General features: G+C 38.0%; 1 protein-coding gene across 2 annotated transcripts in view; it reads left to right on the top strand.

Annotated features, from left to right (window-relative positions):
* LOC127433054 (trafficking protein particle complex subunit 13-like) overlaps positions 1 to 12,866 on the top strand; it is a 43,710-nt gene extending 30,844 nt beyond the window's left edge. For both annotated transcript variants that reach the window (XM_051684680.1, XM_051684679.1), the window contains 5 exons: positions 5,360 to 5,493; positions 7,894 to 8,092; positions 9,531 to 9,631; positions 9,723 to 9,870; positions 12,578 to 12,866. In XM_051684680.1, coding sequence (XP_051540640.1) covers positions 5,360 to 5,493; positions 7,894 to 8,092; positions 9,531 to 9,631; positions 9,723 to 9,870; positions 12,578 to 12,685 — 690 coding nt within the window. In that variant the 3' untranslated portion in view covers positions 12,686 to 12,866. The remainder of the gene's footprint in view (positions 1 to 5,359; positions 5,494 to 7,893; positions 8,093 to 9,530; positions 9,632 to 9,722; positions 9,871 to 12,577) is intronic.
* Positions 12,867 to 13,098: the final 232 nt, after the last annotated feature.

Raw genomic sequence — 13,098 nt, 5'->3', positions numbered from 1 at the left:
CACAATCAATCTCAGCAAGGGCTGTGTCAGCGAGGCTCAGCCCATGCTATTTACAGCGCTCGCACTAAACTGGCAACTGCCTAATACGGAGAAAAAGGAGGCATGCAAGGCTTGAACCTGCAACAAACCCTCCTAAAATCTCTGCGCTCTACGTCCCCTCCTTTCGCGTCATACTCCTATGGTTTGGAGCCATAGAGGAGCAAGCAGCAGGAGAGAGGAGCGGCTTTGGCTTTCAGAATGAAAGCGTGCCTCTAGAGCCAAGGGTCATGAGTTTCATGCACTCCACTGAACGCAGTCAGTCTTTTAGAGAACAGCGCTCAGCCAGAGGGATGTATCGCTTGCAGGTGGAACACACTTGTGAAACATTTGTCTTAACAAAGATGTTCTGTTCATCAAGTGGGTCTTTTAGTTTTCTTCAATATACTCTTTTATGAGTGCAATGTAAATGCAATACAAACCTGGAAGAGATTTGAAGAGGTGCTTCTTTGCTGGCACATACAGGTAGAAGAGCAGAACTCATTCCCGCTGATCAGTTGCAAGATGCTCAGCGAAGCATTGATTTAGGGTTCCAGTCACACGATAAATGTCCATGCTGCCCTGAAAAAGGAAAATCCTGATGATGTGAAGCAGGCTTCAGCGAATATGCTCATGATAAAGTCAGCATATGAGGAGTGCTGAGCTTCACCAGCCAATAAAATTGGTGTTATGGTATATAGGCTTTCAAAGTCCTGTGCATTGACTGGTTCTCCAAAAGCATCAGCTTCTGACTCCGCGTCAACGCTACCTTCTTGAAAGGGAATCAAGGACACTGTAAGGCAATTACAATGGAAGTGAATGGGGCTAGTCCATAAATGCTTAAAAGTGCACTGACTAATTTTTTTTTTTTTTGTCAAAGTGAATTACATTGGCTTACAGTGACAACTAGTGCCCTGGAAGCTGCATTATTCAAACAGTAGTTTTCAGTTACCAGTGCCATTGTAGAAATTCACTATGCACAGTAAACCAGGATTAATTTAATCCATGAATGGAAGTTTTCAATAATAAGGCAGTTACTGAGATTAAACAAGTAGTATTCAGCTGGTCATATGATCCTAACGTGGCTGCCCCCATGAGGGTGCCCCTGTCCCACGTAGAATAAAAGAGCTGATATAAATTTACAGATATGACTTGAGCACTTCATCTCATGTGAGTGGTCATGATTTCATACATATGTTTCAATACTACTATTCATTTTTTTTAGAAGTAAAACTTTTTAAATGAGGAAAAAAATTACTGAGCGCACCTTTAAAGACACATAGTTTCAAAAGTATAGCCACAGGATGTGTAAACATTATACATATTAACATGATTTTAGTGTGATAAAATTGTTAACAAACCTTGTGTAAAGTTATATCTGATTTTACCGCGCTAAACTGGTTTTGGATAAAACTTTACACAGATAAGGTTAGTAAGCAATTTTATTACACTAAAATCTTGTTAATATGTGTTATATATATATATATATATATATATATATATAAACAAGAGACGAGTCAGTTATTTTTGTGGTAATCAACATTGTCACAAATGCTGTCGTTTGAGCCTAACTTGTATTAACCCTTGTGCGTCAATTTAAAAAAGTTACTCAGAGGTCCTTAGAGGACAAAAATGTTTTTTGTGCAGTGTCAGATTAACAAAAATGTCCGCATCAAAAAAACTGCCATAAAAATATTATATATTAATATTATTTTCCACTTTCACTGACTTCAGTGAAAACATCAGTCCTGATCATAGCTACCAAATATTCATACATTTTCAAGATTTTAACCCTTTAAATGCCAGTTTGTTTACATAATGCCACTGTTGTTTTTTACATGCGCACACATTTCTCAATACACACATAAAAAAACACACTCTGACATCCATATCAACACACCCACACAATTTTAGCTGCATCATTTATTGAATTGGCCTGCAGTGCTCTATAATACAGCAAACAGAAAATAGGAAAAAAGCATGTAGACTCAGCAAAAAAGAAACGTCCCTTTTTCAGGACACTGTATTTTAAAGATAATTTTGTAAAAATCCAAATAACTTTACAGATCTTTATTGTAAAGTGTTTAAACAATATTTTCCATGCTTGTTCAAATGAACCATAAACAATTAATGAACATGCACCTGTGGGACTGTCATTAAGACACTAACAGCTTACAGACGGTAGGCAATTAAAGTCACAGTTATAAAAAATTAGGACACTAAAGAGACCTTTCTACTGACTCTGAAAAACACCAAAAGAAAGATGCCCAGGGTCCCTGCTCATCTGCATGAACGTGCCTTTGGCATGCTGCATGGAGGCATGAGGACTGCAGATGTGGCCAGGGCAATAAATTGCAATGTCCGTACTGAGACGCCTAATGGTGCGTTCAGACCAGAGGCGTCGAGAGCGTCAAATCGACCGGAAGTCGTTCATTTTCTATGGCAGCCAGCGTCTCTCGGCGGCGAGAAGCGGCGCGTCCGTGGCCGGGGCATCTTGGCCGTTGTGGGCATCAGAGGAAAGTTCAAGTGCGGGCAACATTATGGTAATGAGCTGTGACCCAGTTTGGCGGCAAACCTATTGGAATATAGGAATGCTCCGCTCTAGCGAAGTCTAGAGAACACAACAGTGTAAACTTTGGTTCCCACCAAACAATAGTTCCGAAGACAAAATGGAGGAGAAACTAATTATTGCTGTGGCGGGTTTTCCCGTAATATACGATCTGTTTGCTTACAGGGAGATAAATTTAAAAAACGATGCGTGGACAAATGTGTCTGAAATTGTTGGTGTGCCAGGTGAGTTGATGAAGTGGATATTAATGGTTTATATAATATTATATATAATATATTTCATGCTAATTTTGGCGCCATAGCATGCAAAACCGTGTTGCCTGATCAATCGGTAACACATTTATACCATCAGCGTTTGTCTTTTTATATTTAATTACTTTCTGCCATTGATCGATTTCTTACTTTCACATTTAAAAGATTTCATGAGGATATTCGCTACTTGTGATAGGTCGGCAAAAAGATACCGGTCAACATGTCTGGATGTTTTGCGGCCCCTTTAAATATAGTTCACAAAACCAAGCATTCCGAACGAACGTTGCTGCCTATTTCAACTACGTCAGAGCGTCCACGAATCTTCAATAGCGTTGTTGGCAGGGCAGCCAGAGGGAATTTTGATGCTCTCACCTCCTCTGGTCTGAACGCACGGTAAGACAGCGCTACAGGGAGACAGGAAGGACAGCTGATCGTCCTCGCAGTGGCAGATCACATGTTACAACACAGGATCGGTACACTCCGAATATCACACCTGCGGGACAGGTACAGGATGGCAACAACAACTGCCCGAGATACACCAGGAACGCACAATCCCTCCATGAGTGCTCAGACTGTCCACAATAAGCTGAGAGAGGCTGAACTGAGGGCTTGTAGGCCTGTTGTAAGGCAGGTCCTTACCATACATCACCGGAAAAAACGTCGCCTATAGGCACAAACCCACCTTCGCTGGACCAGACAGGACTCTAGACAGTGTTCTTCACTGACGAGTCATGGTTTTGTCTCACCAGGGGTGATGGTCCCACTCACATTTATCGTCGAAGGATTGAGTGTTACACCGAGGCCTGAACTCTGGAGCGGGATTTGGAGCTTGAGGGTCCGTCATGGTCTGGGGCGGTGAGTCACAGCATCATCGGACTGAGCTTGTTGTCATTGCAGGCAATCTCAACACTGTGCGTTACAGGGAAGACATCCTCCTCCCTCACGTGGTACCCTTCCTGCAGGCTCATCCTGACATGACCCTCCAGCATGACAATGCCACCAGCCATACTGCTCGTTCTGTGCGTGATTTCCTGCAAGACAGGAATGTCAGTGTTCTGCCATGGCCAGCGAAGAGCCCAGATCTCAATCCCATTGAGCATGTCTGGGACCTGTTGGATCGGAAGGTGAGGGCTAGGGCCATTCCCCCCAGAAATGACCGGGAACTTGCAAGTGCCTTGGTGGAAGAGTGGGGTAACGTCTCACAGCAAGAACTGGCAAATCTGGTGCAGTCCATGAGGAGGAGATGCACTGCAGTACTTAATGCAGCTGGTGGCCACACCAGATACTGACTGTTACTTTTGATTTTGACCCCCCCCCTTGTTCAGAGACACATTATTCCATTTCTGTTAGTCACATGTCTGTGAAACTTGTTCAGTTTATGTCTTAGTTGTTGAATCTTTTTATGTTTATACAAATTTTTACATATGTTAAGTTTGCTGAAAATGCAGTTGTAAGTGAGAAGACGTTTCTTTTTTGCTGAGTTTATTTGCTCCATAGGCTAAACATGAGAAAAATGGTGCCATTTGGTGGAAAATATAAAAAAATTACATTTTGAAGCCAGGGCTCCGGAATGAAAGCATAATATCATAGAATTCATGATTTTATGCTTTAATGGCACTGGGATCAAATACTGCAGATTTAATGGGTGTCAATGGGGACATTTTTGTCCAGAAGGTCCTGAGTGAAACTATTTTGTGTACACAATGTATTATAGATGTATTTTAGGAACTGAGGTTGAAATATCAAAATTCCCCCAAAATACACACCTTTGGCAAAAGTTATGCCGTTGGCATTAACACAGCCAAAATGATAAAAAACAAATGAAAGAGACAAAAATGTCCCGAAGGTCGCACAAGGGTTAAACCTAGAACATTCTTTAAAGATTTTAATTGTCCATTTTTCAATCAATCAAAAATCAAGCAAAATTTTATTTTATTTAAAAAAAAATTTCACTGTTGAATTAATCAGGCTTGGCATGGGATGCTTTCTTCTGTAACAAAAACAGTACTGTAGAGAGGTGCTGTTGAACTGCAGGCATGAACTAATTTCCACTTTTAATACACACTCAAAATAATACTTATCAACTGCTCTTAGTTCAACTGGGCAAAACCGTCCTGATTTGGCTCTCAGCAAATAATCAATACGTTACACAAACTGTTCTAAACAGCTTGATATGAGGGGCCACATTTAAAGACTCTTTACAAAATATTTTTCTTAACTTGTAATGGTACACAGAACCAAAGAGATGTGACCTCATTGTGATATCATTAACTATAACACTGAGTTTAAATGTAGTTGTAAATATATTTTATTTAAACACGTTGATTCTATGTGCGGAGCATTTAATATAAAAAGCCCTTAATGCCCTTCAAATGAAGTGTCAGTAAAGTGTCACAATACAGTGTGAAAGTGTCAGGATAATGTGTATAAGATAATAATACTGCAATTAATTTTACCTGGGTTGAATAAATTATTTTGATTGGATCTCTAGTTGGTTTGATGGTTATGACCTTTGACCCAACAGACAGATGAGGTGTTTTTAGAGGCACAGATCCAGAACATCACCACGTCACCAATGTTCATGGAGAAAGTGTCTCTGGAACCTTCCATAATGTACAACGTCACTGAGCTCAACAATGTGACCTCTGCAGAAGAGAGGTAACATCAACATACACTATTGCACTCATTCTGTGCATGTATTTGTGATTAAAGGGAATTAAAGTATCTGTCACATGCTGTTTAAGTAATGCATTTACAGTGCAAGCCTGTGGGGCATGGGATTGCACGAGGATAAACGCTAAAAGTGTAGCCACAAGACATTATATGTGTTGACATGATTTTAGTGTGATATACAGTTGTGCTCAAAAGTTTGCATACCCTGGCAGAAATTGTGAAATTTTGGCATTGATTTTGAAAATATAACTGATCATGCAAAAAAACTGTCTTTTATTTAAGGATAGTGATCATATGAAGCCATTTATTATCACATAGTTGTTTGGCTCTTGAATGTTTGGCCTTGTTACAGACACACAAGGTGACACACACAGGTTTAAATGGCAAGGCACACAAGGTTAATTTCCCACACCTGTGGCTTTTTAAATTGCAATTAGTGTCTGTGTATAAATAGTCAATGAGTTTGTTAGCTCTCACATGGATGCACTGAGCAGGCTAGATATGGAACCATGGGGAGCAGAAAAGAACTGTCAAAAGACTTGCGTAACAAGGTAATGGAACTTTATAAAGATGGAAAAGTATATAAATAGATATCCAAAGCCTTGAAAATGCCAGTCAGTACTGTTCAATCATTTATTAAGAAGTGGAAAATTCAGGGATCTCTTGATACCAAGCCAAGGTCAGGTAGATCAAGAAAAATTTCAGCCACAACTGCCAGAAGAATTGTTTGGGATACAAAGAAAAACCCACAGGTAACCTCAGGAGAAATACAGGCTGCTCTGGAAAAAGACGGTGTGGTTGTTTCAAGGAGCACAATACTTGTTGACCCCTCTCCAAACATAGCGCTTATGGTTGTGACCATAAAGCTCTATTTTGGTCTCGTCACTCCAAATTACAGTGTGCCAGAAGCTGTGAGGCGTGTCAAGGTGTTGTCGGGCATATTGTAACCGGGCTTTTTTGTGGCATTGGCTTCTTTCTGGTAACTCGACCATGCAGCTCATTTTTGTTCAAGTATCATCGTATTGTGCTCCTTGAAACAACCAAACCGTCTTTTTCCAGAGCAGCCTGTATTTCTCCTGAGGTTACCTGTGGGTTTTTCTTTGTATCCCGAACAGTTCTTCTGGCAGTTGTGGCTGAAATCTTTCTTGGTCTACCTGACCTTGGCTTGGTATCAAGAGATCCCTGATCCACTTCTTAATAAGTGATTGAACAGTACTGACTGGAATTTTCAAGGCTTTGGATATCTTTTTATATCCTTTTCCATCTTTATAAAGTTCAATTACCTTGTTATGCAGGTCTTTTGACAGTTCTTTTCTGCACAGTATCTAGCCTGCTCAGTGCATCCATGTGAGAGCTAACAAACTCATTGACTATTTATACACAGACACTAATTGCAATTTAAAAAACCACAGGTGTGGGAAATTAACCTTGTGTGCCTTGCCATTTAAACCTGTGTGTGTCACCTTGTGTGTCTGTAACAAGGCCAAACATTCAAGGGTATGTAAACTTTTGATCAGGGCCATTTGGGTGATTTCTGTTATCATTATGATTTAAAAAGGAGCCAAACAACTATGTGATAATAAATGGCTTCATATGATCACTATCCTTAAAAAAAGACAGTTCTTTTGCATGATCAGTCCTATTTTCAAAATCAATGCCAAAATTTCACAGTTTCTGCCAGGGTATGCAAACTTTTGAGCACAACTGTAATTGCTTACTAACTTTATCTGTGTAAAGATATATCCAGTATTACAACTTTGTTGTCATGACAATGAAATGCTGATAAATGCGGTAACCTGCTAAAATCTGTAAATATCTGATTTTATCACATTAAAATCACGTTAACATATAATATTTACGTCTTGTGGCTGTGCTTTCGAAACATTGTATATTTTTATGCTTATTTACTGGCTCCATTTACTTCCATTGAAAGTGTCTCAATATAACTGGGATTTTTGCTTCTTTTTTTTCTTTTTTTTTTATAAGCGAGAGACAAGTTGTTGTTGTTTTTTGTGGTAATCAACATTTTGCCACAAAGGTTGTCGATTGAGCTTTACTTGTATTGAACCAAGAACATTTCTTTAACAACAATAAGAGCCGCAAATTTCTGCTTTTAAACCCTCTGGTAAACTTGCCCCATAGACTTCCATTTTCACAAACTAAGGGACAAGACAAAATTATGTTCTGTAGTAACTGACAGCACATGCCACATACTGTCCATAGATCTTAGGTGCAATTAAGCCTGTAACTTTCCTTCAATACAGTAGTTACATGTTTTCTGACTTTAGCGTTGCTTTTGCGTAACTTTGAACCGTTTAATTGGAGAGCAACACACATGTCTGCTTTACTAAACTGACTAAGCTCTGTGTTTTTGTGTTTCTACAGTGAGTCTACGTTTGGAAAGATGTCTTATCTGCAGCCCTTAGACACAAGGCAGTATTTGTATTGTTTAAAGCCAAAGCCAGAGTATGCGGAGAAGGCCGGAGTCATAAAGGGGGTGACAGTAATCGGCAAACTAGACATTGTGTGGAAAACCAACCTTGGGGAGAGGGGACGACTACAGACCAGTCAACTACAGAGAATGGTATGATGACGTTTAGAGTAGATGAAAGCAGCAACCTGTCAAGTGGATAAAAAAAGTAATATTATCAAATTAATTTTAAATTAATTCTAACCATACTCCAAGTTATCCAACTTGGATTTTACAACCGCAAAACTTAGCAGCGGTTAGTTTATTACAAATTTTGATTCGCAGTCAGCCATGATGAATTTGTTCCAATAGCAAAAACATCCATTTACAAAGAAGCGCCCAGCACCATATGTAGAATAAAAAAGCTCTTTCTCAGATATTGATATGACTGTATTCTTCATCTCAAATGAATGTACATAGTTGTAAACATATTTTTCAAAAATACTATTCTACTGTTACTATTTATATTTGTTTAAAAGTTTAGCAGTCAGCCAAAAAAGTGCACTTATAAAATGTAATAACATGCTCCACCTCTGAAATGACCTTCCTTTTTGGCTGATGTCACAAATCCCTCTTACTTTTCAACCCCTCACATTCAACCAGCTGGCTCCATTCTGGTATGGAACAGCCATTTTCACAATCCGGTCAAATCCCGGTGAATAAAATCCCATCCAACATTTCTTATGTTGAATATCCCGTTTCATTCAGAAATGTGTCAGATTACGAAAGTAAAATAGGTTGCCAATAAAGATGGTAATCGTAACGAATTAAATTATTCCAGTTCCTCTGAATGATTCCGGTTTCTTAACGGTTCCATTAGAAAATAGCACATATAAAATTCAAATTATATTAGAATTTTGAATATAAAATTCGAATATATTAGAATTTTAAAAATTCACTTAATTCAATTTTTTTACTTAAATATTACCAAAATTTGAATTATATGGAATTATATAAAAAAATTGAATTAGAATCTAATTTAATTGATTAATTGAATTATATAAAAAAAAATTGTCACCTAAATATTACTCAAATTCAAATCATATTCAAAATTGTATTTTTTCCCCACTTATCCATTACGCATAAGTCGCCTCATAAGAGTAATTCATTCGGGAATCGGACTACAGTGGTCACGCTGTATGTTTCACGCTGCTGATTTAGTTGCGGTGTTGCAATGATGTTGGTAGGTTGTAGTAAGGTCTCCCGTTTTCATCAGCGGAAGAATGCACGTTCAAGAACCGTTTATGGTACCGAAAGTCCTGAAAATCATTTGGTTCCGGTATTTAAAAAAAAAATGGAACCGGTTCTTGGTTCCCAAACCTAGTTGTGAAAGGCATTTCATTTTTATTTTAATTCAACACCTTTTTTCCAAAATAAGTTTCCATCTGGGCCTGCTAATTGGGTAGAGATTGTTTAGTTAATAAGTGGATGCAAGTAAGCCTTGTTGGACAATGATGCAGTGGCATTAAAGAAATGAATCATGAGGAACTCTCCAACATCACAGTAGATTTCCCCATACTATTATAAAGACAACACTCCTGCTCTGTTCTAGGCGCCTGGTTATGGTGACGTCAGGCTTTCCCTTGAGCTAATCCCAGACACTGTCAATCTAGAGGAACCCTTTGACATCACTTGTAAAATCACAAACTGCAGGTAAGAGCAGCACTTTGAAGCTGTCAGATCATAGATTAACTCTCTTGTGCTGTGATCTGTCAGTCTGAACTGCTGGTTTGTTTGTTGTCAGTGAGAGGACTATGGATCTGCTACTGGACATGTGTAATACTCGCTCCATCCACTGGTGTGGGGTATCAGGCAGACAGCTGGGTAAACTCAGCCCCAGTGCCTCTCTCTCCATTCATCTCAAACTCCTGTCATCCGTTCAAGGCTTACAGGTAAGACAAACTTCAAACAGTACTGTCAGCATGTAATGACTGATATGCAGTCACTGGGGCTCATTCTTTGGTATATTGACTGGTCTCCACCTCATATGGACTGCGCATTGATGCATATGATGCATGTTGCACACAAAAATGGCAAAAGGTGGCCAAAATATCCAGATCCAATCTAATTGGTGGTCTTCTACACAATTTACAGAGGTCAGGGTGCACAGGTTTTGTCAGTACACCTGGAAAAGAAAGTTGTGTTTACTAGTTCCCAGACTGGGGAACAGGTCATTTTCCTTTTTTCCTTTGCTGCAATGAAAAGAAAATCACAAAAAACAAAAAACAAAACAAAAAAACAGAAAAATGCACCTCTTATACAAGCTATACTCTATCCTGTTCAGGCCCGGGGCTGAAGTTGCCCTGGCTTTTTCTACCACCTGCCTAATCTCGCTCAATTTGGGCAGAGATACATCAAATCCAACTAATGGCTCTGCTGGTCATGGGACATATCTGGGGGAGCCAAGCTGGCTGTGTCTCTGGGGATCACAAAGTTCTTGTTTCAAGTGGTCTTCTAGTTCTTGCTTTGCCATCACCAGCTTTCCACTCTTCTTCTCTTTCAAAAGCTTTCTGGCAAATTTAATAGGATCCTTGATTAACTTCACTCTCTCATGCTCCTTCCTTCCTTCTCCCGTAAAATCCCATCTGCTGTCGAATGCTCCATGCTTCATTATCATTAGATCTTGGCCATTTGATTAGTTTCCTTCTCCCTGGCTCCTTCTCATTGACTTGCCTTCCCGGTCATGTCTGTGGGTTGATGCTCATATCCTCCTGCGGCTCACCTCGCGGGCTTGACTTTTCTTACGGGCGTTACTGGTCTTCTTGGTGCCCCTCCTCAACAGTGGATTCAGTAGCACTGTGGTGCTCAACCGGGCTTACAATTATACAATGTTGTGCTGCAAACTATGACATTTTTGTTTCTAAATGTACAATAGGTGGAGTGGGACACTGTTTTGTACGTGATATTTATTAATTTTCCTCCAAATAGTGTTGTGAAGATCTTGAGTCATTTAGAATGGTATACGCACACAAACTTGAATTTGGCTCGCCCATGTTTAACGTGCTGTGATGCAGCATTACGGTTCTGAGGAAGGTTCACAGACTTTTATACATTTATACTTGCATATATCCAACAATTGGATAGTGCATTGCCATTACTACTTTTGCTTAATATCGCTTGCTCTGGCTTTTGTTCTCACTTCAGTTTTCCACTAACAACCTGGCTAGATAGCTCAGTAACAGCAGTTGGTCAAAGAATGAAACAGATCTTTGTCTCTTGTCTCTTTTGCGGTGCCTATTGTCACGTGATACTACATGAAATTGCAGGATTGGTTTCCTTTGTAGCGCATTCTCAAAGGTTGCATCTGTTTTGTATGATGAGCTGTCTTTTGGCACCATATTTTAAAAGTATATCTGCTGTGTAGCGAGTAGAGAACAGGCTTACTGCTCTTACCTGCAATTACCCACTATACCATTATGCTAACGCATTTTGGGGGGTCTTATTTATGGATGCTATGTTAAATAACAGCATTAACCAGAAGGCTATTAACTTACTAATGAAAGTCGTTATTTACAATGTTTCGATATGTGTGAATTTGTAGTTATGTTTGGTAATTTGCATCGCAACATTTTTTAATAATTTCCACCCAGCCTTTTAAAATGGAAGCCACGGGATCATTATATAGCCAGTTGTTGCTGAGTTCAGTTGGTGGGCTGTCAGATACAGTAAATCCATTTTGTAGTTGCTTAATGTGCCAGAGTTGCAAAAAATATGCAACCAACAAATGTTTGGAAGAATGTCCAACATTTGTTCTAAATTAAAAATGATCTGCTGAGTTGTATTGTGTTGAACTCTTATTCTGATGAACATGATTGAGGCAAGTGTAATTTATATATATATATATTTTCAATTTCAAAATAAAAAACAAATGCAACATACACTACTGTACCTTTTCACTTAAATATTATTATTTTTTAATTATATTCACATTTAGAAAATTATAAATTCTTATTTTTTTTCACTTTGACAAAAATTCTAATTATATTGAATGATATGTACATTTTTAATTTTTTTTATAGGGTACTTGAATTATAATTGAATTTTGAAAATTCACTAAATTAAAATATTTATCACGATAAATATTTTACCAAAATTCAGAATATATTCGAAAATGAGCTAAATTAAAAAAAAATTCACTTTAAATAATTCTGAAATATGTATTATATTCAAAAATAATTGAATTTCAAATGAAAAATTCTCTAAATTATATTTTTTTCACTTAAATATAATTAGAATTTAGAAAATTAACTAAAGATAAAAAAAAAATCATTTAAATGTTACCAGAATTCAAATTCTATTAATTTATATTTTTTTTAAATACTAAATTTTATTTTTTTTCACATAAATATACGTTTTTTTTTTATTGAATTGTATTCAAATTTTGAAACCTCACTTAATTCAATTATTTTTTGGGGGGGGGGGTTTGAGCAAAATTAGATTTCACTTATCCATCCCAGATAAGTCGTACATCAAACATGTGCTGGGGACACTTTATTAGAGACATTTTAATAACTGAAATGTGAATGTCATATAATTAAGTAGGTATTAGAATGGGAATATGCATCAAGACATTTTTGTCTTGTCTGTTTTTTCTTTCAGAGCATATCAGGACTGAGACTAACAGATACCTTCCTGAAAAGAACGTATGAATATGACGACATTGCACAGGTCTGTGTGGTGTGTCCTTACACAAGTCCAGAAAGCTGAAAACCATGTGAAACTTTGCACTGTGTATCTCAATGGACCAACTTCTCAAATCTGTCTGCAACTATTAATCACCTTTTGTTGTAATTCTTTAAGGTGGTTGTTTTAAAATGTAATTTTTTAAAGCCCTTAATCATGATTTTAAGTGCCTGTCAATGTGAATAAACACTTAAATTAAAAATCAGGATTCTGTATTGTGATAAAACAGGTTTGCCGCATCATATTTGGGTTAGAAGGATACATCAAAGTTCTGAGATGCGCTTAGTGCTGAATTTTTTAGATCTTATGCTACAGAACTGGATCCACTTTTGTTAAAAGTTTATACTGAATCATTAAAGAATGGAAAGCTTCTGCCAACCATGACACAAGCCCGGATCAGTCTGATTCTTAAAAAGGACGAAGATCCAAGAGAGTGT

This window comes from Myxocyprinus asiaticus, chromosome 42 (assembly GCF_019703515.2).
Source record: "Myxocyprinus asiaticus isolate MX2 ecotype Aquarium Trade chromosome 42, UBuf_Myxa_2, whole genome shotgun sequence".
NCBI classification, from domain to species: domain Eukaryota; kingdom Metazoa; phylum Chordata; class Actinopteri; order Cypriniformes; family Catostomidae; genus Myxocyprinus; species Myxocyprinus asiaticus.
The sequence above is the reverse complement of the archived record's forward strand: the minus strand, read 5'-3'. Positions and strand labels throughout refer to the sequence as shown.